At 40.7% G+C, this 26,960-nt stretch overlaps 2 protein-coding genes across 9 annotated transcripts in view; both read left to right on the top strand.

Moving 5' to 3' along the window:
- UNC13B (unc-13 homolog B) overlaps positions 1 to 3,744 on the top strand; it is a 173,479-nt gene extending 169,735 nt beyond the window's left edge. For 4 of the 8 annotated variants that reach the window (XM_074330678.2, XM_019729033.3, XM_074330674.2 and 1 more), the window contains 5 exons: positions 285 to 432; positions 680 to 736; positions 1,557 to 1,649; positions 1,829 to 1,988; positions 2,153 to 3,744. In XM_074330678.2, the coding sequence (XP_074186779.1) occupies positions 285 to 432; positions 680 to 736; positions 1,557 to 1,649; positions 1,829 to 1,988; positions 2,153 to 2,438 (744 nt within the window). In that variant the 3' untranslated portion in view covers positions 2,439 to 3,744. The remainder of the gene's footprint in view (positions 1 to 284; positions 433 to 679; positions 737 to 1,556; positions 1,650 to 1,828; positions 1,989 to 2,152) is intronic. The other 4 variants (XM_074330677.2, XM_074330676.2, XM_019729037.3 and 1 more) reach the window with 1 other exon arrangement.
- Positions 3,745 to 25,578: 21,834 nt separating this feature from the next.
- LOC109446137 (phospholipid-transporting ATPase FetA-like) overlaps positions 25,579 to 26,960 on the top strand; it is an 80,964-nt gene continuing 79,582 nt past the window's right edge. The window contains exon 1 of the mRNA XM_088793416.1: positions 25,579 to 25,678. Coding sequence (XP_088649542.1) covers positions 25,579 to 25,678 — 100 coding nt within the window. The remainder of the gene's footprint in view (positions 25,679 to 26,960) is intronic.

The following is a 26,960-nucleotide window of genomic DNA, read 5'->3' as shown; positions in this document are numbered from 1 at the left end:
ATCTGCCTGTCCAGATAGATCCATCCTTCAAACACTACCTCCAGGAATGTGGCCATCCTCTACCATTTCTGCCTGATACCCAATAGTCTCTTCACCCGAGAGACCGTGACTCTGGCTCTGTGTGGTAGTCCTGATCTTGTTTATTGAATGACTTACTGTCCTCACCACCCTCTTCTGGCATCTCCGTTGAGCCCTGCTCAGATGTCATCCCTCTGAGGACAGTGTTGGAGAGCTGTCTCTCTGTAAGGAGATAAAGCAGTAGCAGGTACTCTTTTGTCTTTCAGCAATACTTCCATGCAGGAGGCAATGGGCTGAAGAAAACCTTCCTGGAGAAGAGCCCAGATCTGCAGTCCCTACGCTATGCTCTGTCTCTGTACACACAGACCACAGACACTCTTATCAAGACCTTTGTACGCTCACAGACTGCCCAGGGTAAGGCCTAAGGGCTTTGGGTCCTCACCTCCCCCCCCCTTGATGTTCAGCCCATGAAGTTGAATTTGGGGCATCCAGGCACTGACCCCAGCTTTCTGGCTTCTCTCTACCCTACTCCATGTCTGTGCTCCCTCAGAATATGTGTAGAGCTGCTCTGAATGGCTGTTAACTCCTTAGATCACTAACTAATTCTTCTTTCTCTGTCCTCCTGCTGCTACTACCTCTTGACTTTCCTGTCCTCACTCAGTGCATGATGGGAAAGGTATTAGGTTTACTGCTAATGAGGACATTCGGCCGGAAAAGGGTACGTTATACACTATACAGATGTGACGCTAACATGGGCTCACACTGTCCCCTGTGAACTAGAATGAGCTGCTTGTGTTGGGGGGTGGAGGAACCAGTCAAAGTTCAGAAGCTCTATTTCAGGTCTCAGAGATGGGCATTATATTCATACAGTCTGGTTCAGGGTTAGCAATAGTTCTGTCCTCAGAACTCCCCCTCCCCTCCACCCTAGGACAAAGATTTATCTGGGGTGCAGGGTACTGGTGTTTCTCGAAATAGAGTGAGGCCTCTGCTTAGGGGAGGCTGCAAATTGGCCAGACATTGGGATTGGGAGCTGTTTGTGGAGAGGTCCAGGCTTGAGTAGTACAAAGTCCTTCTGAGCAGGGCACCCTCCCAAGCAGGGGCCTCCAGGAATCCAGGAATCGGTAGGAGGGTGCTGGCTTTGGGCTAGAAGGGACCCACACTGCTCCATTAAGACACCATGCGCTGAACATAGTTCCCAAACAAAGACACAGGGGGGCAGCACTCTCCCTCCCCTAACATCTTTCAATGTAAAATTCATTAGCCTAGGAGATAGGAGAGGTTCATGGAAACAGAGATTCCAGGTATGTTTTTGAAAGAAGTTTTACCTTAGATGTTATTAGCCTAACTTGTGTTTTAATACACAGCCTCATTCCTTATCCCCTTTCTTTGCTTCTCCCATTGCCATGTTATTGTGGGTGACCGTTTCTTGCTTCAGGGTATAAGGTGGTGGCCTCCTAACTCCTCAGTTTTACCTGGAACAATTAGGTCTAAAGTCTTAGAGTGCGCCAGTGGGGCATCATCTGTCATCTGTCCCTCAGGGTCTGGTGTGGATGATCCTGTGGGAGAAGTCTCTATTCAGGTGGACTTATTTACACATCCTGGCACTGGGGAGCACAAGGTCACCGTGAAAGGTGAGTGGCATGGACTTACAGGCCTCAGACCTTTTCTTGCCCAGTGACCTCATCAGTCAAAAGCAGGGGCTGCTTATCTCAGCCCTCCGGCTTAGCCCTCCTCCACGGGGAATGCCACCTGGGGCTCCAGACTGGCAACACTTGGTGGGGTCCCTCACGAGCTTCCCTTGTTTGAGCAGTCGTGGCTGCCAATGACCTCAAGTGGCAGACGGCGGGGATGTTCCGGCCCTTTGTGGAAGTGACCATGGTTGGCCCACACCAAAGTGATAAGAAGAGGAAGTTCACAACCAAGTCAAAAAGCAACAACTGGGCCCCCAAGTACAATGAGACATTTCACTTGTAAGTTATGGGGCGGGGGACCTGCAGGACTCTGGACGGGGGTGACCTGGGGGATAAGACTTGAGAGGGGAGAGGAGGAATGGGCTGGATGGCAGCTGGGATGAATTCAGGGGAAGATTCCTTCATTTGTGGCCTCCTGCTTTCCTCCTACCCTGTGCTCACAGCCTCCTGGGAAACGAAGAGGGGCCGGAAGCCTATGAGTTGCAAATATGTGTGAAGGACTATTGCTTTGCCCGGGAGGATCGCGTCCTAGGGCTGGCTGTGCTGCCTCTGAGAGATGTGGCCGCCAAGGGCAGCTGTGCCTGCTGGTGCCCCTTGGGCCGGAAGATCCACATGGATGAGACAGGCATGACCATTCTTCGGATTCTGTCTCAGAGGAGCAATGACGAAGTGGCTCGAGAGTTTGTGAAGCTCAAATCGGAGTCTCGTTCCATGGAGGAGGGGAGCTAAGCTCCTGTGCCAACCACATGGCACCAGTTCCACAAGTCAGGGCCAGTGGGAGTTACTATGTAGCCAGCTTAGGGTCTTCATTATCAAGAGGCTGACTCCTTCACCTAAGGAAATTTAAGAAAAAATTTGGGGTGGTAACAATTCGGCTTTTCACAGAAAGGGTCATGAATCCCTGACCAGCAGGTCTGTGGTGCTAGATGCTGGGCTGTGGGGGTTACCACATAGGGAGATTTTCCATAAAGAGAGGACAGACATTTCTGAGAGTGTCAGCCATTCTTGGCAGACATTCCCTCCACTCCACACCCCATCTCTACCCCTTTCCATACCACACCTTATCAACTTGGACCCATATGTACCAATCATTAGTAGAACAAGTTTAGAGGGCCCGGAACTTGTGCCTGGCTAGCTAAGTAGTCAGTTGAGCCTATAGGTATCACTGAGCCCTGGAATCTGGATTGGAGTCTGGCCATGGCAGGAGCAGACAGAATAGAATTCAGACTGTTCCTTGAATCCACTGGTTTTGTGTGGCTCCAGTCAGAACAAGGCTTTGAAACTGAACAAGATACCTTCTGGAAATGAGCTGTGTTAATATCTTCCCCCAGATTACAAATATATCTGTGATGAGCAGAAGCAGTTTCACATGGTGCTTCAGAGCCTTGAGCAGAATATTCTTTGGAACCCAAGCACCAGGGGTCACCTGCCCAGGAGTCCCCCTACTTCACTCCTGTAGAAAGGGGAGTGATGCTTTGGGACACGAGAAGCTGTTGTTATGTGTGTGCACCTGAGGGTAGTTAGAGGATCTGTATTTTCTTCTTGGGTAGGCCCCCGAACAAAGCCAAAAATTTTGTAAATCAGTTTAGAAAGGCCTCCTTACCTATGGCCACTGCCTCCTGGCTGCCCCTCCCCTTGTAGAAAGAATCTAGCCTTTGACCACACTCCCTTTCATCTAGGTCAGCTGCTATTCCCCTCATAGATGTTCAGCCCTACAGAAGGAGCTTGGACTAGGATCTCTCTGTACAGGCCAGATGGAGGGACCCTAACAGGCCCTGGGAGGTCAGAGATGAACTCCTTTGGGGTCATATGGACTTCACAGGCCTTTGCTCAGAGATGTGACGTTCTCCTTTAATATCCTTGGCAGCAGCCTCCTGGACTTCCTCCCTGGACTTCCTCCGTGGACTCTGTGTTGTCCACAGCTGTACTAGCCATTACATGAGACAAGAAACTAAGCATCTTTGTTGTTAATTATTGTATGTGCCATTGTTTCAAGAGATTATTCCCTAGTCTGTAATAAATTATCTTATAGCCACCTTTTGTGTGTTGTAATTCTGCTAAAGTATGGACAGGTGTAGAAATGACTGTCCTATATAATGATAGATTTTGGACCAGTGGCCCTTTGCTGCTCTTCCCACTCCCCTCCAATTCTACCCCACCCTCGCGCCACCCCGCACGTTGTGGAGCCTAAAGCAGCTCCAGATAAGCACTAAGCAATAAAGCAGCCAGTGTGCTAGCATCTTGGCCTTGACCTGAGATCACCAATCCAGTTAACAGGATCACGGGACCAGGGCATCAGCTTCCTGCAAAAGGTCCAGAAGTGTAGATGACGACATGTGCCAGTGAAAACTAGTCCATGCCGTCTTTCCTTTTCTAGAATCATGAGGCACTTCTTCTATGACAGACACAGCCTGGGCTATGAGGGCAAGGCAGTGGCCTACTGGGGAGAGACATGCCTCCAGACGGTGGTGGAGGGCTGAGGCCGCCATGTATGGGACACAGGTGTAGTCCTGGGAGTGCACAGTGGCCTTGCATTTGGGGAAATTCAAGGGAGAAGAGCCAGAATAGAAAGTCTATTCCCAAAGGGCAGGAAACAAGGTAAAAGTGAGGCCTCCTGGCATAGGAATCAGAGAAGCTGAAGCAAGAAAGTGCTCACCTACTCTCTCAACCTGCACCATTGCCACTTACGGGGAGGGGACTGAGTGAGGGTACAGGTCAGGGAATAACTCCAGCCTCTCAGTTTCTCATTTCCATTTGCTTGCTAAATAAATCCTTACAATTCAGTTGCCCCATCATTTTTCAAACTTCCTCCTTTCCTAAATCAGTTGCCTTCTATCATTTCTGCCTCAAACTTACATCGTGAATCCATTGTCTCACCTCACTTCCCAATACCACAAATGGAGTAGTGGCTTGTAGTTCTTTTCTGGGTTACTGTGATAATCACATGCCTCCATTCTGCCCCTGCCCTCTTCACATACTTTGGTAAATCTCACTCTTGTTAAAGCTATTCAATGGTTACCTATCATAGTCTTCAGGCTGAAACTCCAAGACCCTTCAAGACAAGCACAGGCATCCCCCCCACCAATGTGCAGCCATTCTAAAGCTCTTTGCAGTGCTCACACACACACACACACACACACTGTGCACTCCTACCCCTGTGCCTGTGCACATTCTGTTCCCGCTTTCTGAACAGTCCACAGCCTTTTCCACTGCCTCCTAGCCTGTGACACCTTGGCTGCCTTTAAGACCCAACCAACCCTGGATCCCTCCCCACCGCACTCTGCATTGTTATAATTTGATAAACCTCTACTTGTCTGTCTGCCCTCATCAGCCTGGATCTACCCAAAGGCACGGTCTGAATAGTTCATCTCCCTTCCCCATCTGTCAGCACAGAGAGAGTGCTCAGGTACTTCAAGGCCTGGCCAGCTGCTGCAGGACTCCGGAAACCGAGAAAAGGGGCGTGGCTGGAGGCGGGGCTCTCCTCTGGGCTGGAACCTGGGGCTGTGCCGCGCCTGCGCAGAAAAGTGGGTTAAAATGGAGGTCGGTGGAGTCGATGGCGGCGCGGTGATGGTGAGCAAGAGGTGCCCGAAGGTGGCGCTAAAGGAGAGGTTATCACCTCCCCCAACACTGGAGACTATCCCATACTACCTGACATTCATACCCCTCTGTGAACTTTCCAGTAGCTGTCTCTCCTCGTTATTGTAAACTGTTCTCCCAGCACTCCCTGAGGTTACCACCTCCTCCCCATACTCGAGTATAGAGGTTTTCCCCACAATTCTAGAGAGGGTATATCTGCCCAGATACCTAGCAAAGGGGGTCTTTATCCCACAAATACCTCCCAAAGGGTACCCGTTTATCCAGTTATCACATAAAACAGATACCCTCAGGTCCCCAGCCAGCTAAGGTACATGTCCTGTTAACTCAGGGAGTTTTGTACACTTTTCCAGCACTATCCAGATTCCCCGAGAAGCCCTAAATTTTACACCATATTTGACTTGAAAGTGGCACATTTGCTGTCGTTCCTCTCCCATATGGGGCAGGAAATCAATTCCATGAAGAAAAGTCAAACTCTGGCTGACTACTCATGGTTTGCAACAGGCTTGCAGATTTGAATTACAGCTAACTTTTTAAAAGATTTTAAAAGATTTCACATTTTTAAAATGCAGATTTCCAGCTTTTTTTAAAAATGGGAAGATCTGTTAACTCTTAGCTCATATTCCCACAAGTGACAAATGGTTAGAGCTGAGAAGGGACTGATAAATTAGTTTAGTTCATTATAGACTCATTTTCTTCTGTGTATGGAGCTTTACATTATTTGTGTGGTCCCTGGTCAGCATTTGAGTTTGTGATCCCCGATGTAGGACTAGGTAATTGCTGCACCAATACTGTGGGCTTTTAATGGAAACTGAAATACAAAGAGGTTGGATATGTGTTTAGGTTGTCATTTGGTTTCTGTAATGCTCTGATTAGATCAGAGATCATCCTAGTAGCTAAAACCCAGGGTGAAATCTGTAGTAAAGTGTTGTTTTTTGTTTGTTTGTTTTAATGAGAGAATTCAATCAAAATATCTGTAGGTAGTTCCCTGGTGCATTTGATCTTGAAGAAATCCAGTGTGTCAGTTCTTCTCTGGTGGGGTCAGGCCAAGGGCAAAGCATTGTTTCTCTGTGAACACCTGGTTATAAAAGGGTCTGGCTTTGGTCAGCACTGTCTCTTTCCTGCCAGAACACACAGATGGTAACCCTCCTCACTGAGGGAAATAACAGGTCTCATAGTATAGGGGCTGGGTGAGTGGGGGGTAAGATGGGGTATTCTGCAGGCTGTATCTAATCAGAAGTAGAACAGAAGGACTTTTCATAGTAGGTTTTTTGTTTTTGTTTTTGTTTTTTAATTGGGGAAGGGGAACAGGACTTTATTGGGGAACAGTGTGTACTTCCAGGACTTTTTTTTTCCCAAGTCAAGTTGTTGTCCTTTCAGTCTTAGTTGTGGAGGGCGCAGCTCAGCTCCAGGTCCAGTTGCCGTTGCTAGTTGCAGGGCACCATCCCTTGCAGGAGTCGAGGAATCGAACTGGCAACCTTGTGGTTGGGAGCCCACTGGCCCATGTGGGAATCAAACCGGCAGCCTTTGGAGTTAGGAGCACGGAGCTCTAACTGACTGAGCCACCGGGCCGGCCCCCGTAGTAGGTTTTTAAAGAAGCAAAACATCACTTCTTTCATCATAAGTGTATGACCCACCAATTCATTGTGACTATTTGGACTAGTTCCCTGAATGAGCCTGCCACACCTAGAAGCAAAATGGCAAAGCTGAAGAAGCAACGTGGAATAGTAGAGATGGTATAATACCATGAATACTGGTCTTAGCCCTGCTACGTGCTAGTCAGGGGGCCTTGACCTTTAATTTCTCAGAGGCTGTTTCTTACATCTTGTTAAATAGGCTAATGCCATGTTTATCTCAGAGGGAATAAATGAGCTCATTGAAATGTGAAAGCACTTTGAAAACTACACATTTTCTCAGTGTATAAGGGATTATTATTATTATTATTATTAATGATCCTCTGAATTCTGATTAATTTGCAAGGAATTTGTCTTGCTGCATCGTGGGTTCGAAATCAACAAATATTTGCAGAGCACATCCTATGTGCCAGGTCCTCATCTAGACACGGGGCCTAGCATTGAACAAAACAATACCTCTGTATATGTTTAGGAGTGAGTCATCAGCACATTGAGTGCCTACTGAGTACCCAGTGCAGGATCGCAGCATGGTGAAGTAGTCGGAAGAATCTAGACTGTGGACTTAAGTCTGCCACTATATAGCTGTGAGAGACTTTCCCTGTGTGAGCCTGAGCCTCCCCAGCTGTAAAATAAGGAGGTTAGGCAAGGTAAATTGTAAGGTTCCTTCCAGATAAATTACGTTTGTTTAGAGAGTCTAACTGCTAAAGTTCCCTCCTCCTAAGGAGTTACTGCCCTGCTGGGATGGTCAGACCAACAAAGCTGAAAGGTCATAGAACTTCAAGGACAGCCAAGTGCTAATGTCACACTAGAATCAGCACAACAATGGTTACACCAGCGTTTCTCTGTAGGTAACGGAGTATTTTGAGAGACTGCCTAGGAGACCAGGTAGGCCTGGAAAGATGGGAAGCTTCAGGTTAGAGGAAAGAAAGGAGACTCTATTGTAGATATTGGAAATTGAAGTGCAAAGGGAAAGAACATGCCATTGTTTTCCTAGCTAGAGTCCTTGCAGAAAAATGGTGTATTCAAAGGGTATAACTGAAGAGAGTTTAACCAAAGGGCCATTTACAGAGTTATAGTCAGTGTTAAAAGAACTAGAAAGGAATGGTAAACACAATAGTGGTGCGTCAATAGCACTCCTTGGCCTGAATAGGGAAAGGGGAGGGAGTGTTGTTACCAGAGCCCAGTTAGAGCTACAATCTGAAAGAGACTGTCTGACAAGAGCTGTGGCCATAAAGTGCTGAGCAGCCACTGTAAGGACTTGACCTGGCAGAGAGGAAGCAGAGAAATAAATGCTTTAACCTTTCTCCCTCCTCCTGCCCTCCAGTCTCCAGCTGGTATCTTCCATTGGTAAGACCCAAACAGAAGCCCAGGGGCAGGGTAGTCTGAATGATGGTAGGTGGTTGATAGAGGTCAGCTTCCCATCATAGGGCGTAGGAGTTGGGCAGGAGACACAGCAAAGAGTTTAACCAGCACACTCAGTGTCTAGGGAATGAAAAGTCACACTATGGACTCTTTCCCTCTGTTCAAATTTAAAATCTACTCTAAGACTTAGTCTCCTTAGCTGTGAAATGGGGATAGTAATGCCTTTGGCCAGGGTGACTGTGAGGATCCTATGATATGACACATACAGGTGCCTATAGCACAGGGCCCGATACATACTGGAGGCTCAGTATATTTCAGTTCCTTTCCTCCTCCCTGTACAGGCCTAAATGGCTCTATGGCTGAAACACCTTTTGCAGTCAAGGTCCTAAAGTGTGGCTGGGACTGAGTGAATGAAGCTTAGACTAGACTAGTAGGAGATGAAGTCAGAACACATAGGTCCCTGTAGCCCATTGTAATGACTTTGGCTTTTAACAGGAGTAAGGTAGGAAGTCATTGGAAAGTTCTCCAGGATTGTGTGACTTCTGACATTAGGGTTTCCATCATTCACTAGGGGATCACTCGTTTCTTCATTCAAAAGCATTTTTTTAGACCATACCACATGCTAGGCCCTGTTTTAGGCACTGGAGATGCATTGATATATTCAAAGGAGACAGACAATTTCAATTTAAGGTATAAATGTTAAGATGTGCATGAACATGGAATGTACTATGGGAACTCATAGTAAAGACACCTGAACCATCCTTGGGGTATTTGAAAAGATGTCCTGAGGAAGATGATGTAAACTGAATCTTACCCAATAGAACTTAGCCAGGTCTAAACAGAGGGAAACTGAGCTAAGCATTTTGGAGTAGTATGTGCACTTGGAATTAAAAAAACAAAATGTTAGTGCTGTGCTGGAAATTGCAGGCAGTTTATATTCATTGGACAGTTGGCTTTGAGTAGGAGGATGGTGAGCGTAACAAAAAGATAGCATTTTAGAAAGATCACTGGCTGGATAATAATGAAGAGTCATTTGAAGTGGGATGGGGGTGAAGGATGGGAAGGTACAAAACTGGAGATGAGAAGGCTAAAGATTGTGGCCTGAACTCAGGAAGAAACTTTGGGGACAGAGAGAAGTAGGTGACTATTCCATGTTACCACTCTATTAACAAGAGAGTATGTACAGAACTTCATGATTCATTACAAGTGGGAGAGTAAACGATCATTGTCAAAGATGGCTCTCAGGTTTCTGGCTTGGGTGACTAGGTAAATGGTAGGACTAGTAACTGATGTTCAAAGACAGGAAATATAAAAGAAAGCACAGATTTGGGGTATGTGAGAAATGGGGAATAGATATGATAATTCGGTTTTGTAAATGTAGTGTGTGTTTTTTTGTGGTAAAATACACCTTATGTAAACTTTACCATTTTAAAGTGTATAATTCAGTGACATTAAGTATATTCACAATGTTGTGTAACCATCACTATCTAGTTCTAGAACTTTCTTATCATGCCAAAAGGAAAACCCAACCCCATTAAGCAGTCACTCCTCAGTACGTGTAGATTCTGAGGCTTTTCTGTGACATTCAAATATAGATGTTAAGTAGACATTGGGCTAGGTAGTCCTGAAGCCCAGGATCACAGATTTTTGAATCATTAGCATATGGGTAAGGAGCTCTTCACCTGGGCCTGTGGACTTGAGTGAGAATCTCTGGTTATCTTGAATTGGATGTAAAATGTATATGTATAATTGTATATGTTTATTTTTTATAAAGAATCTACAGCGTTAATCAAATTCTCAAAAGCATTTCTTAACCTGAACAAAGGTACTAACCTCTGATATTTATAGGAAATAAAGGTAGGGAAGGTGGTTAAGAAAACTCAGAAAAGGTGAGTAGTGAGAAAGAAAAGAATGAGGATGGACCCTTGGATAACATTTAAGGTATAGAGAGGTCCAAAGGGTGTCCTCTTGAGTATAAGAAACAAAATTCATGTCTGCCTCAAGTTAGGTAAAGGCTTTTAGAGGACAATGTTTCCTACTTGTTAGATGTAGCTCACTTGGTTGCCTCTGCGAAACACCCAAATGCATAATTTCACAAACTCATTCATTCGTGCTCTTAAATAGGTGGTTTCTTTAGGTTACTAGCCGTAACTTTTTCCTGATTTAGTCTTATTTTTGGCCATTATGTTGATGGGGAGAATATCATTACAAAGTCAGTAATAGAGAGCTAATTAAATTGTTGACAGGTATGAGTGTATCTTGTGGACTTTATGAGAAACCAGCAGTTCTCAAAGTATGGGACCTGAACCAAGAGCATCACCATTACCTGAATTTGTAAGAAATATGAATTCTTGGGCCCCATCACAGATTGAGTGAATGAGACTCTCCTGGGGTGGGACCAGCCTTTCAGGCGATTCTGATACAGGCTAAAGTTTGAGAACAGCTGTGCTAGGTTTTTCTTCACTGATTTTTGCAGTCCATAAAGAACACACGGGTTCCTGGTTCTCTCATTATCTTTTATATAATAAAATCTGGATGGCAACACTTTGCAATGTCTGATGCATTAATTCCTCATGGAAAAGTTGTCTTGGAACATTCTCGTCCATCTGTGACTTTATTACTCTGAATTATAGTTACAAATATTTCCTACAAGTTATTTTCCTCTTTGGTATGTGGTAGTCATCTTCAACAACATAAATTCTAAACTGCCCAGTTAGTAAAATTCTGTGAAAAGGAAATAATTATTTCTGTCCTTTCTTACCCATCCAGTCCTTTGTTTTGGAATTTCCTGTTCTTCTGCTAAGTCATATCCTTGGCTTTGGAGAGTATGGAATGAACCTCACTGAATTTGCACCCTTCTCTCTTCTCTAACCCCACTAAAGATTTTTCCGCTACAGGGTCTTGCCTAGAGGTGCAGTAACTATACACAAATCCGTTAGGTTCCCCGGAATTAGCAGCCATAGTCAGGAAGAAATTGGAAGCCACAGACTGAGTTTGGAGAAAATTGAACTTGGTCGTCAAAGCCAATGAAGGAAGCTTTTCAGCTTCTGCTGGTAGTCTCTATCTTTCCAAGAAGATTGTACATTAATTGAGGGCATGGATAATGCCTTACTTATTTTTGCAACTTTGAACATGTCTTTACAACTAACACATACTAGGCATTGAATAAACACTTGCCAAATTTAATTTACTTAATCCAGAAGTTAATGCAAAGATTTTAATTCAGGCCCTACATCTAAGCTACTGTGAGTTAATTTAATTGACCTCTGATTTCTTCATTTCTAAAACAGATCTAGTAAATTTTGCCCTGCCTACTTTCCAGTGCCTTTACTAGAATCTGAAGAGAATATACATGAAATACTCTATAAATGTGAAGTTACAGAATCTGACGCAGATGTTCTCTACCTTAGAGACATAACTGGTTCATTCTGGGTTATGGAGAGAGAATAATTAGCACAGCGAACTAGAGGTCAAGAGAGCCTGGTTCTAGTCCTGATTTCCTTTCAATTCTTTGGGTCTTAGTCTCCTTTTATCTCAAGTGAGAAAACATCAGATTGGTGCAGTGGTTCCCACCCTTGACTATACATTGAAATAACCTGGGACCAAAAAATACTGATGCCTGAAGCCCAGTCCCTTAAATTTGATTTAATTGGTTTGGGATGCATGCTGGGCCTTGATTTTTTTTCTTTTTATTTCCTGTAGACAGCCAAGGTTTTGGTTTTTTAAATCAGCAAAACCATTTATTCAGATAAGATCTTACACAAGGGTCCAGGTTACAAAATACATACCAGTGGAGTTTCTTGCAGTCACTGTTTTAGGAGGTTAAAGGCCAATCCCTTTTTCTCATATCCCATTTTAGAACTCTTGCTTCATGGAGCACTGTTAGAAAACCACTGGAATAGACAATTTTCAGAATCTTTTCCAGGCCCCAAACAATGTTATGACCCTATGCCTTCTCACAAGATCTCTGTTCTGTGTTTTTCTTAACACCAATCCGACCCAGTGTCAGACTGATTATCATGGACCCTAGCCTTCCATTTACCTCCTTCTGATTATCCCAGCTCTTTTGCCTCAAGGCAATCAATAGTCTAAAATCTAGTAGGCAAAAGAACCTCCTGGTTTCTTGTTGCTACCCCTCCCAGAGAGTCTGATCCCGTACATCCAGGGCGGGGTCAGGTGTCTGTATTTTCCACAAGGACTTTTTTCATGTCTTTGAAACAATTGGTCTATGCACCACACTTTAGAGAAAGATTGCTCTAAGAGGTTCTGGGTCAAAAGCAAATAAGGGATGCTGAATCTTCTATGTTGGACATAGAAGATTAGTGGATTTCCCCCTGAGCTCAGTGCCAGACCTACCAAAGAGGAGCGTCTGGGCATTTGAGGCTTTAAATTCACTCCTTCTGAACCATGGTGTTTGCCTACACTTCTCAGTTACTGCCCTAGAAACCCACTTCACAATCATCTCTTCATCTGTGGACAAGTCTATGAAAGAGATAACATAGAATAGTGGTCAAATAAGATCTTACACAAGACTCAGGCAAGCAGAGATTCAAATCTTTACTACTGTAACTCTACCACTTTCTGATTGTATGATCTTGAGCAAGTCACTGAACTTTGTTAAGCCTCAGGTTTTTCATCTGTAGAAAAGAATAAATGCCCTCTTTCTAGACCCAGGTTTTAGTGAAAATTAAACAACCCAGTCTATGTAAAGCACATAGTAAAGTGTCCAGCACACGGTAAACTTTGATAAATGGTAGGTATTATGTCAGCAGGGCTTGGACTAACTGACAAGGAGTTTTTGTTTTATTCTTAGGTGGTGTTTCTCTGAGATGAAATACACAAAACCTTTTATTTCAGGTAAGTGCTAAGTTCATATCTGCTGAGATACCCAAAGTTCAACAATCAGTGATGGTATTTGCTTAGTACTGCACTGTACCATGTTCCAGCCACAAAGCCAAGAAATTGACCACTTGTGCCCTCAAAGCATTCATTAAAGGATTGAAGCGAAGCCCACCAAGAACCTTCTTACAATTTTGGATTTCCAAGAAACTTCTTAGTGCAGGAGTCAAACTTGACTTCCCTCTGAGGTGACTTGAGACTACTTTTGCTGCAAAGGTGGGAGGAAAAAAAGTTATAAAGTTGAGCTCGAGGTTATTATAGAAAGTCTTTGGTTATAACCACTGGTGGTATTAATTCACATTCGAGAGTAACATTTCAGTGTTCTTTTTAGAGGGCAATGAGAGGAATGTTCTACCTGAAGACTTGAGGCAGACAGGTAAGTGATTTAATTATTTTATAGCCTAAATAAAATAATAAATTTATTAAATAGTTAAAGTTTACACAATAAATTACAAATAGGCTGTATATATATATATTTTTTTTAGTAAATGGAGTTAATATGAGTAATTTTAAACACCCCAGGTCTTCTCTGGTCCTACGATATCTATAGTAGTTTAGTTTTGAAGATGTTTAAAACTGAAAGCCAAAGATCTGTTATGATAACCGTGGTGGAAGTGTCTTTAGCAAAAGCTAGAGGTGAGAGAGTGTTTCATCTGTGAACTTTCAAGGAGAAATAGGAATAGTACCACAGAGACTTCTACTGGGCTAATTGATTTAATTGGGATTATTGATATTACAGTAAAATAATCATGATTTGAACACTCCTCCTGACATCCCTCCCTTCTTTTTCCATGTGAACTTAGGATAAGATGATAGGAAAGGTTTTGCTGAATTTGTTTTCCTTTCTGTAGAGATCTCATTTCTTCAATCCCAGACCACACACATCTTTGCATCCTTAGAATTACAATTTGTCTCATTAATATCAGTCGCTTTCCGCCATGGTTATTTTGGAAAAAGCTTGGACTTTCTACCAAAGTCTAGAATTAAAACTCTCCACATAATTGCAACCAAATGACTGTTGACTGTTGCATGTAAGGGTCCTTTCCAACAAAGGGAAACCTTCTGTCATAGTTCTTTGTGGACATGCTTTTAAATAATTTGGTAAACAATAAAAGATCTACGGGACTTCCAAAGAGTGTGTGTGTTTGAGGAGGAGAGGGGTTGTTTGGTTTAGTGAAACAAAATCAGTCACACTTGAATTACATTCGTTATAATTTTGAAAGTTGAGTTTGAAGGATGGTTGGATTGTAGCTAAATAGAGGAATGTGAGAGTTACATACAAGAATTATCCTGAGATTGAGAAGGGAGAATTGTTAAAAATACCACATCATACCTTATGTAGTTGGAATCTTATTTTAACTTATGTATACTCAATGTATATGTAAGACGTCATATACATTTATCCAAATATTACAATTAATGTCTGCATTATGGTTGAGTTTATGGAGAAAGGGCCTTTAGTTCTGGTGTTCAATTTGTTGACGAGAAAACATCCAGCCTCAGAGAAAGCTTAGAAGAGTTTATTTGAGCCAAACTGACGACAATTGCCAGGAAGCAAAGTCTCAACGGATTGAGAAAATGCTCCAGAAAATGTGGTTTTGCAACTTATTTTATACATTAGAATTAAAGGAGGAGGGTCACATGACATCCATTGGTTGTAGATTAAGGGGGTGGGAGAAAGTGGAGAAATCTCTGGGAGTGGATAAAAAGTAAAATGGAGAGACATATTCTTCTTTTACATTGGTGGGTACAGGATAGTTAATAGCATTTTACAGCACATAGAGATGGTATTCGGGGAACAAGATAACAATGAGGGATTCTGTAGTTTCCTGCTTTGGTGTGGTGGGTTGTGCCCTCTGGGGGGTATGGAAAAAAGGGATTACTTAGACATTCCAAGGGCATGTTATCTTAGATGCAAAAAAGACAGTGGTCAGCCTCACTTAAGGTAAAGATTGACCTTTGTCAAGGAAGGTACAGGCAAGGATGTGACTACAAGCCACGACCCGCTTTTAGTTAGGAATTTTTGTGTTCAGACCATCCCATGTGGTTATTTTCAGTCTCGTGAGCTTGTCAGGTTTAATCTGTGGCCCCTTTTCCATCCTCAAATTTGACTCTAATTCTTCCATAGAGAATTTCATTCTCCTTGGCCTTGTTCATAATTTGTTCTTGTCTCATGATGACATCAGCACGTTTCTGGCTTTACAGACATATTTAGTTAAGATCTTGGGATATCCAGGCAGATCTCTGCCCATCTTTGTCTTGCTCTCTTTGTCTTTATGGAAGTTTGTGGTAGTTCCCTAAACATTTTTAGGGCTGAAGTTATTTCTTTTAATGTCCAGCAATGAAGGCTTTTGGCATAGTGCCAAAGCATTGTTTAGTAAAAACCATTCTGAGCTTGAGGCAGAACAATGTAGTTGAGGCAATGCTTTGGTGACCTGTCTCAATCCAAGGAAGAACAAATTTTAGACTATATACAGGGATATTATTAACTCTATTTTGATAACAGAGTATATTGAGAAACTTTTAAAAGTATAGGACTTCTCCCCAGAAAAAAAAAAAGCGCAAGTTTTTATAGACATTTTCAGGAAGTTCACATCGTTTTTGGAGCTCGTTTTATTGAGACTTGGTTTAGAAAAAAAAATTAGCAAACAAACACTGATCCCAAGAAGTGGATAAACTGTATATGCCTCAAGCGATTCTTCATAAATATTGTTTCTCAAACTTTTGATATATATTGAACAGCATTAAGTTCAGAGTTATACCTGGAGTACAGTTTGTGTGTATTCTAGAATTGTGTACTATATTTCTTGGGTCTTTCTTCAGAAGTGAGCATGGACCAAATTCTGAGGGTCTTAGGAACAGGATTGGATTTGAAAAAATGGGCTGACAAGAGAGCTCCAAGAAAATGGAAACATAGTCTGAGTAAAGGTGAATGTTTAGGGATTCAAGGAGTTAACAGGTGGAGACAAAGTTCAGTCAGGAAGGTTGAGTTTAAACCTGGGCCTCACAGGATCAAAAGACTGGCAACAGGAAACAGACAAAATTATTGATGGAACAGGTTATTTTACAAAAAACTAAATTTAACTGGTAAAATATACATATCATTACCATTTAACATTATACTGCACCATTTATAAGTGTACAGGCCAGTGGTATTAAGTACATTGACATTATTGTGCAACCATCTCCACCATCCATCTCTGGAACTGTTTTCATCTTGCAAAATGGAAACTCTGTACCCATTAACAATAACTCGCCATCCCCCCACCATTCTTCTTTCTGTCTCTGTGAATTTGACTACTCTAGATGCCGCATATAAGTGGAATCAATCATGCAGTGTTTAACATTCTGTGACTGGTTTATTTCACTTAATGTTCTCAAGGTTCATCTATATTGTAGCATGTGTCATAATTTCCTTCCTTTTTAAGGCTGAGTAACATTCCATTGTATATATATACCATTTTGTTCATTCATCTGTCAGTGGACATTTGGGTTGCTTCCGTTCCTTGACTATTGTGAATAGTGCTGCCATGAACATGGGTGTACAAATATCTCTTCAAGCCTCTGCTTTCAATTCTTTAGGACATTTACCCAGAACTAGAATTGCTGGGTTGTATGGTAATTCTATTTTTAATTTTTAGAGGAACCCTCATACTGTTTTCATAACAGTTGCACCATTTTATATTTTTACCAACAATGGACAAGGGTTCTAATTTCTCCACATCTTCTTTGCCAACTCTTATTTTCTGTTTTTCGTTTGTTTGGTTTTAAATAGTAGCCATCCTAATAAGGTGCAATGGAGCAGGTTTTGGACACAAAACCTAGGAAAATACCTTGAGACTCTGATACATTTTAAGAGCCTTTTAAGGCAACAGTGTATGGGAGGGAGCTGTTAAGGGCAGAGGGCAGAAGCAGCCACCGTTAACCACCCAACCTGGGGAAAACTTGATAACATCCTCGTGAAAATTAAGGGGCCTCCAGGTATATAATCAATATACAAAAATCAATAGTTTTCTTAATAGTAATTACCATTTAGAAAATATAATGGAAGAAAGATTCTATTCCAATTAGCAACTTAAAATCTCTAAGAATAAACAAAAAGAAATGCATAAAACCTATATGAAGAAGACTGTAAGACTACTGATGGACAGAAAGGTGGCCTGAATAAATGGTGAAACATAGGCATCTTCCTGGATGGAATACAGTGGCTCCCATTTTCACTCTGAGTAAAAGCCAAGGTCCTTACAACAGCCTTTTAGACCCTATAGACTCTGCCCCCACCCTCTGACCGCTGCTTCTACCACTTCTCCTTACCTTGCTGCTCCAGGTACTCTGGCCTTTTTGCTGTTCCTTAAACAGTTTTTGTTTTCATTATTCCTTCTGATTGAAACACTCTGCCTCCAGATAGCCCCTTGGCTAACTCCATTCTTCAAGTTTTTGCTGATTCTCATATTTTCCATAAGGTCTACCTTGATCACTCTACCATTTCCTCTCACCCTCATACTCCTGCTCACCCTTATCTTACTACTTACTATTCTTTTTCCCTTTCCCCACAGCATTTATCAGTTTCCAACATAATTTATAATTAACTTGTTTATCGTTTTATTGTTTATTGTCTGCTTTTACTTGCAAAATGTAAGCTCCAGAGGGACAGAACTCTTTGTTTTGCCCACGGATGTATGTCAAGTGCTACAATGACTGGCACGAAGAAGATGCTTAGGTGCTTAATATATGTTTATAGAATGAATGGTGAAATTTTTTGATGTTGAAAATATGTCTATTCTCTCAAATTAATCTGCAAGTTGAAGAAATCCAATCTAAAAGTCCCAGAGGAATTTTTAGAACATGACAAGTTGATTTAAATATTTATTTGAAAGAGAAAATATAAGACAATAACAAAAAAAATCTTTGCAAGGACAAGGAGATTTGTCCAACTAGATATCAAAACATAATAATTAAAAGTGTGGTATTGGTACAGGAATAGAAGTAGATTAATGGAAAGAATAAAGACTCTGGAAAGAGACCAGTGTATAGGGGTATTTAATATAGGTAAAGGTAGTACTTTATGTTGAAATGAATGATGTTGGGACAGTTGATTACACATCTGGAAAAAGATTAACTTTCATCCACACTTTATAATAAGTATTTCAGGTAGAACTAAATGTGAAAAACAAAACTTAAAAATATTAAAAATAATGGGAGAATATTTTTATAACCTTTAGGTTAGGAAGGCCTTTTTAAAGAAGAAAAAAATTCCCTAGAAATCATGAAGAAAGTGACTGCCAAACTTGATTTTTTTTCAAACATCCATACAACTTTAAATAAAAGAAAGACAAATGCAAATGACATACTGAGAGATGGACACAACCACGGGATTAATACCTAGAATATATAAATAATTCCTGCAGATAAATGAAAGATAAATGATGCAACAGGTAAATGGACAAAAGCTATAGAAAGGCAATTCAAAGACATAATAAAAATGACAAACATATTAAAATGTGCTCAACCTCACTAGCAATCATGAAAATGGAAATTCTCCTTATCTCTAATTTACAGAAACACAATTAAAAAACACACACACCATGTAGATGGATGTTCATTGCAGCATTCTTCATAACAACAAAAAACTCAGAGACAGCCCACTAGTAAGGAGATGGTTAAATAAATTATACTTTAGAATTAAGTAGATTTGATGTTTACTTTCATGGAAACGTTTCCAAGACATTGTTAAGTGAAAGAAGTAGATTACAGAGTAACAGTCACATATGATCCCATTTGCAAAAAGATCCCAAAACTATGTACTGTATTTGTATAAACATGATTATGTCTGAAGAGAGGAGTGACATGCGGTGGTGGGTATTGTGAAAAGGGACTTTTTTTATCTCATATACTTCTGTAAAAAGTGTTTTACTTTATATACTTCTGTCTTGTGTGAATTTAAAAAAAATAACTCTATTTCTGTACTATTTGTGTAAAACAATTTAAAGAAAATGACTTGAGCGATCTCAGGGCCTCTTACCTCTGCATAAAGACAGAATAACTTAATTGTTCCCCTTTGTAGAGCCCCAGTCTCTAGGCTTTTTGGGAGGGATGCAAAGAAAAATAGAATACTATTCCTGTCCTTCCAGTTTGTAGATTAACAGAGTTAACACTCCCAAAGAGTGGAATGGCAAAGCGGCAAAATTACATAAACATCATTGGGTAATAAATGATTTTTCCAGATAACAAAATTTACCTTTTAATCAGCAATATTTTTATTTTAACAATTTTAGACGAAACACTTCTGTTAATGGTGACCACTGAAGATATGCAGTGTACAATCTGGGTGGCCCTATGTGGTGGCTCAGTCAAGAAGACAACCAAGGAGATTAGATCTTCATTTTTTTTGAAAAAATTCAATTGGAGATACTCCACAGCAGGGAAAAAAAAATCACTGTGGTTTAAAGAGGAGAACAGTCACCCAAATAGATGGGAATGGGCCTTTTGATTTCAGGACTTTAGAATGAAAAGGCATGATTTCCAATTCTGATTTTTTTCCGCTTACCATCTCTGAGCCTTAGCTTAATGAGATTATGTTTATAAACTATAAAAGCTAAACAAATGCAAATACTGAGATTCTCTGTCATTTCTTCTTACAGGTTCAGAGACTTGAAGGAGCTTTTTTAAAAAAAGCACTGATTTATCTAGCACTGATGATCAGATGCAAAAAGCATTGCTCAGTGTTCTGTGTAAAGAATGAAGAAGGTTTGTGAGAAAGAAATGAAGAGAGATGGAACAGATAGGGGAGAAAAATAACAGTTAAGGGATTTTTATTCCCTTCGTTCCTGCTGTAGGGAATTAAATATTTTCCTCCTAAAATGAAAGACCCAGCAGGTTTAAAGCAATATAATGAGATTTAATGAATTGTATAATAATAAAATTCTAAAATCCATGGGTTGATAAGACCAAATATGAATATAATGTCTTTAAAGAAAATTTTGTTTTTTTCAATCTCTCAGTCATCCCTTCAAGTGAGCCAACAACTAAGAAAACTGCTTGGCCTTCGAGAGATCCAAACAAGAAAATGTTAAGTAATTATAAAACCCTGGGGCCACAGAGGGCACAATTACTAATAAGCTTTAACACCTTATTTATTTTTCTACTTTTCTGTTTGTAGTTTAATGTGTAGTCTGTCACATTATATCCATAAAGTTTTACATAACTAGATACAGGTATTAATTAAAATTTTGTCATTGTTCATTAATATGACATTTTTGTTGTAAAAAGTGATTTCATAATCAGGGGGAAAAAGATTTGGATCTATTCTTTGCCAAGACTTTTATAAGACACAGCTCAAATGCTACTTTCCCCTTTTAGCCTTTCTTGACCTCTCTAACTAGAATAACTCTCCTCCCTCAGAACCATTTTGGCACTTTGTTTACTAACCCCTCCCCCAAGCCCCCGTAAGGTACTTATCATTTGCATTACATCTATTTGTCCCATTAGATCTAACTCTCTTCCCCATTCAAAAATAATCATAAGGTTACTTGATCAACATGGAATCAAAGGTAGGGAAATTAAATTGTGTGTATCGAATACTTTAGCATAAAGCCACAATAGGGAAATAGGAATGTTCAAGTTTGTGAGTTACAATCTCTCCCCTGGACAGTACATACTTGGATAGGAATGACCAAAGTGTGCTTCTCACTCTCTGAAGTCTGTCTTGCCATGGTTAATCAACAGCACGCACTTCCCTGAATATTCTTTAGATAAATATCTTGAAGTCTTAATCTGTCCAGTCTGTCTTTTAAAGGTGATTTTGAATCAATACCCAGAATAAATAGCTTTACCTTGGTCTGTGTTAATGTTACAATTTAAATTTCAGTCTTAAATCTTACTCTCCCCACCTTGCCTTTCCCCAGGCAGAAGTGATTACCATTTCCTCTGTGCTCCCACTGAAGCTACTTTCATTATCTCACTTATCCCACTGTCTTGTAATTACTTGCTATATGACCTTCTAAGTAGTGAACTCCCTAAGGGCAGAGAGTGTGTGTTGGTAATTTCCACTTTTCCCTTATTACCTGGGACATTGTGGGTATTCAAGAAATAGTAGATGTCTTGATATAAGTAAGATATATTCTGAAAAGGATTTTGGCTAAATGACTGTCCTAAGGACACTTTTCAGTGTTTCTCTTCAGATGGTTTGATGGTAAAATATCAGGATTTGATTTGTTTAAATTATGAAATTTTCTATATTTAACCTCTGTATTTAGCCTTTAAGAGCCTTCTCTTTGTAAACTCACATTTTGTTTGGATCCATCCATGTCCCTCTCTCACCCATAGTCTTGTTCATCTTTCACCTGGAATTTGTAGGAAGTAAACGGTTGTTCCTTCACCCCCATCTCTAAGATCTTGGAAATAAGGGAAATTAGATTTAAGACTGAAATTTAGATTGTAACATTAACACAAACCAAAATAAAGCTATTCATTCTGGGTATTGATTCAAAATCACCTTTAAAAGACAGACTGGACAGATTAAGACTTCACTAAGATATTTATCTAAAGAATATTCATGGAAGTGCGTGCTGTTGATTAACCGTGGCAAGACAGACTTAGGAGAGTGAGAAGCACACTTTGGTCATGCCTATCCAAGTGTGTACTGTCCAGGGGAGAGATTCTAACTCACAAACTTGAACATTCCTATCTCCTCATTGTGGCTTGATGCTAAAGTATTCGATACATATAATTTAATTTCCCTACCTCTGATTCCATGTTGATCAAGCAACCTTATGACTGTGACTAGTTTCTCATGTATATGTTTCTACAAGGAGAAAATGTTTGTGCCAAAGCAAATATTACAATCACTGTGACAGTTAATCTATTTCATTGCAAATCATCATTTGCCATTCTAGTTTTACATCAGCCTCTGAAACCGTATTAATGTTAATTGAATTATGGGTCAGTCTCAATCAACAGCCAAGACCAAATGTCTGACCTAAAAACTGAAGTCCGGATCCTGGACTTTAGTGAATTCACCAAGATAAATTCCATTTTATTGATTTTTACCTCTTATATAACTATTAAATGTAACCCCTTCTCTCCATCCCCATTGCCAGTGCCTTAATTTATCTATTTAATATTTTTCCTCTGGATTATAATGGCAGCATCTTTTCTGGCCACCAATCAAGTTAGACTCCACAATGATGCTGTATCTTTCGAAATCACAAGTTTTGATTATGTTAATTTGCCTTTTAAAGTACCCAATGGCATTCTACAAAGTTCTCCACTCCATACCCTTTCACATCTTGTTACTCACCTCTTCCCAGAAAACTCTATTTACCATACTCACTAAACTAACTTATATTTATGCTTTAATACTCAGCTCAGGATCTGCTCCAAGAAGCCTTACCTGATTCCTGCAATCTGGTTTAGCTGCTCTTCTTTTGCACTTCCACAACGCCCTGTCCGTACCTCTGTCATACTACCCACCACACTGTATAGCAATTGTTTACTCATATGGCTCCCCTACTTGACAGTGAATTACTTCAAGGCAGTGATAGGCATATGTGGGACAGAGTCCCAGAGAGCAGTTTCCAAGCTCTCGGCCTCACGTGGAAAGGTGCTGGCTCGGGTAGTAGATGGCCGTCAGCTGTAACTAGTTGGCCATCAGTTGTAACCAATTAGCCATTGGCCACTGATATAAGTGCTGTGGCTACGTTGGTGGGTGGGGTGGCAGAGAAGCTGACCTCACATTGCAGATCGTATGGCTCCTGCTTCCTGTGTCTCCAACCCAGCCGCCAGTGAGACTGTAGTGGTATGACTCCCCTATCTATGGCTCCGTGGGTGTTCCTTTTTGGCCTCACCATATCCTGCGTTCTTATGTGGGGAGCGGGAGCTGAGACCCTGCATGACAGCATAGTGTCTGATTCTACATTCCCCATCCCTTAGTATAATACTTGACATATTTGTTAAATGAATTTAAGAAGCTCCCTGTTACCTTAGTCACTTCATTTAATCTTCAACAAGTTTCTGCAGTCTCCGTTCTTCTTCCCCAGTCTGTACTTTCTTCTTAATCCTTGACCATTTATCCCTAGCCACTTTTGTTACATTTTCAACTTGTCATGCTCTTCTTCTGTTTCTTCAGAGCCTATGACCAACCAACCACTGTGTGTGTGTGTGTGTGTGTGTGTGTGTGTGTGTGTGTCCATCCCCATTAATGAATGAAATCGTTAGGTATCACTAAGTTTGTGAATATCATTGTAGTATATAATTCCTCCCATAGAATAAAATGGAATTGAATAAAAATACTTTAAGATACAATTGAAAAGGTAAGTAACCTTTGGATCTTAAATGAAAATTACTACATAAATGATATAGCAAGCAAACCAAAACAAAAAAACTGAGATGCAAATTCTAGGCAGTCATCTGGTTTACCCACTACCTTAGTGGTGACTACTGCATACTAACTTCACAGAAGCAATCAATTCAGTTTTATGCTTTAGTTAAATCACTGTATAGTGTGAGCTGTCAAAGTTGCTCATAAAAGTTGAAGTTATACAAATATTAAATCTGAGAATGCCAAGTTTACAGTATTACATGTATATGCTAGGCTTGGTGATACCCTGCTTCCCTGAAAATAAGACCTACCCAGACAATCAGCTCTAATGCATCTTTTGGAGCAAAATTAATATAAGACCCAGTCATTATATTATATTATATTATATTATATTATATTATATTATATTATATTATATTATATTATATTATATTATATTATATTATATTAAAGACCTGGTCTTATATTATAGTAAAATAAGACCGGGTCTTATATTAATTTTTGTTCCAAAAGACCCATTAGAGCTGATTGTCCTGCTAGGTCTTATTTTCGGGGAAACATGGTATATTAAAGAAATGTAAGTTATGTTTTTTTGCCCTCAAAAAGTATACCAGTGTTTTCCTTTATTCAAAGTACTCATGAAATTCCACCTCCTTTAGGAAACCCTGATTGGAAGAGTTAATGAATGAGTGCTCTCTTTACAGCTACATTTTAAAATTATTCAAGTTCAAAAATTTTCATTGATCGTTGTTGCATCAAGTTAGTTTTATCTGGGGAATAGTTTATATTTTTGCAACGTTGAGTCTCCCTATCCAGGAGCATGATATTTCTCTATCAGGTCTTCTGTGGCTTTCAGTAAAATTTTGTGGTTTTTTCATATAGATCTATACATTTATGGTTAGGCTTATTCCTAGATATTTTAAATTTTGTTGCTATTTAAACGGTACTTTTCTCACCTTTTTTCTAACTGGTTATTGTAAGTATCTAGAAATGCTATTTAGTTGTAAATTTATATTTTCACTAAGCCCCTTACTGAGATCTTGTTATTTCTAACAATTTCTAGAGTCATAGAATAATTTAAGACTGGTAGGGACAGTAGAAATTATGTTGTCCAACCTTCTCACGTACAGATGAGAAGACTGAGACTCAGAGTAGTCTTAACAGGGTTGAGTTAAAATCTTAGATCTCATGAATCTCTAGTCATTAAGTTTTACAAAATACAGAATTGTAAAGAGGAGAGGAAGTGAAACAGACAACGGCTTGCTAAGGTGGGACCTCTCAAATCTATATCTTGATGTGGTCATACCAGTCCAAGGTTTACAAACTCAGGAATTCAGTTTACAGCCGGTCCTAAGTGGACCTGGTCCCAGGATATCAATTCACTCTTTTCTTTCTGGAAAATATAATTTTTCAACAAGACAGTCAATTTATAAGTTTACCATGGAAAATCTAGTACCATTCAGGGCATTGACTTCTAGTGGCCAGCTCTACCCAGGACACCAAGTTAGAGATCCCAGAATTACAGCAAAAAGAATGACATGTTTTAATGTGGCATTTACATTAAGATATGGTATTCTGAAAGTCTGTTGAACTGTTCTGTTCTAGTGATATTTCTTTCCAAATAACTGATAGGCATTATAATCAAAGAAACTTTTTCCCAAGCAGTGTTCCAGTATTTCCTGTTGTAAAACTCATTCCTTCATTCTCTCATGACCAACATGTTAGTTTTAAAAAGTAGAGCTTCTCTTAGATTAGTTCTGTTTTAACTTCATGCCTTCCTTTCTAGAGAGGAACCCTAAGCCCCATACTGAGATTTATTTAGGCTCTACTTTAATCTTATCAGCACATTTATAAGCCATCTCTTAAGCAGATTACTTCAGGAAATATTTCCATAGACGGTTAAACATTAATGTTGATTTTTGCTAACTGCTGTTCAAGGGCATGGGTGGGTGTCATGCAGGGACTCTGGTCCCGCTCCCCGCACAAGAACACTGGATATGGTGAGGCCGAAAAGGAACAACAACGGAGCCATAGATAGGGGAGTCATACCACTGTATTCTCGATGGCGGCTGGTCGAGATACAAAAGCCAACATCTGGCAGTACCCCAACGAGGGGTCTTCCTGCACCCCTGTCTCGCTGTCAGCCAGGCGAGACATAGGAAGTAGGATCAACACGATCCGCAATCAGCTATCCACGCTTGCTAACCGCACTTGCTAGCCGCAATCCACTCTTGCTAGCGCAGTCACGGCAGTTGTATTAGTGGTTAATGACTAACTGGTTACAACTGATGGCCAACTGGTTACAGCTGAGGACCATCTGCTACCCGAGCCAGCACCTTTCCACATGAGGTCGAGAGCCTGGAAACTGCTCTCTGGGACTCCATCCCTACAGTGGGTATGTTTAAAATCTGTTTTTCAGATTCCACTATATGTGCTCTTGGGTTTGTAGCCTCCCTATTAGGCACCACACAGCTTCTGAAAGCAGCCGTAAAACTAACCACTAAACATGACTCAGAAGAAGTCCATTAGTATTTACTGAAATTCAGGGAGGGCAGGATTCTCTGTTAATTGGAGTTTCTGAGGAGGTAAGAATGAATAATTGTGCTCACCTGCTCAGTCTACTGTCAGAACTGCAATGAGCAGAACTGTTAGCATTGGGCTAGCACATGATTTGGATTTGTGGGACTGGAATTGAAATATGTAGCGTAAATGTCAATAAGGTTATTGGAAGTCTCTGAGAGATAAATAGCAGAACTGAAATCCCTAAAAAGGTTTGAGGTTGGATAAGATCGGAGTAGAGTACGTTTAAGACTTCAGGCCAGCAGCAGAGTTAAGACGTTCTAGATCTATGGTGACAAACAAGTAAAGTGCTCATAATTTATTTTATTGGCTGCTGCTCATGTAGTAGGTGGGTGGATCAGCCAGACTTTAGGGCTCAGGACCCTGGGGCACAGCACCTAGTGCAGTGACTGTATTACTTCATAAAGGAAGGTGATGATGGCTGGAGGGTACTGTATAAAAGTAGCACACTCAAGGGCCAGGCGCTTGCTCATCAGCTGCAAAGAGATAAGGAAAGAACTTTGGTGATTCCTACTGTTGGCTCTTGCTTGCCTTCAGGGCGTATAGCAGTGAGGAGAAATTTAATAAATAAAGGAATTTATAAATCGAGCTGTCTGAAAATATAGAGGGCATCTTGAGAGACTGTGATTGCTTCTTCGCTGGAAGTATTTAAGCAAGGCGGTCAGGATTGCTAAACACAGGGAATGACTGCTCTGGCTGGGAGGATGAACTGGATACCTCTCAGTGCCTTTCCAATTGTGAAAGGCTGTAATTTCCAGAACGAGAGTGACCCTGAGAGGCCGTCCAAGATCTAGGATGGCTCCCAGCCCAGACATTCCTAATGGGAGTAAAAGCCAATTCTGAAAGTGATTCTTTTCACTTGGG

This window comes from Rhinolophus sinicus, chromosome 16, assembly GCF_057876585.1.
Source record: "Rhinolophus sinicus isolate RSI-liver-muscle chromosome 16, RSI-T2T, whole genome shotgun sequence".
Taxonomy (NCBI): domain Eukaryota; kingdom Metazoa; phylum Chordata; class Mammalia; order Chiroptera; family Rhinolophidae; genus Rhinolophus; species Rhinolophus sinicus.
This window is presented reverse-complemented; position numbering and strand designations above follow the sequence as displayed.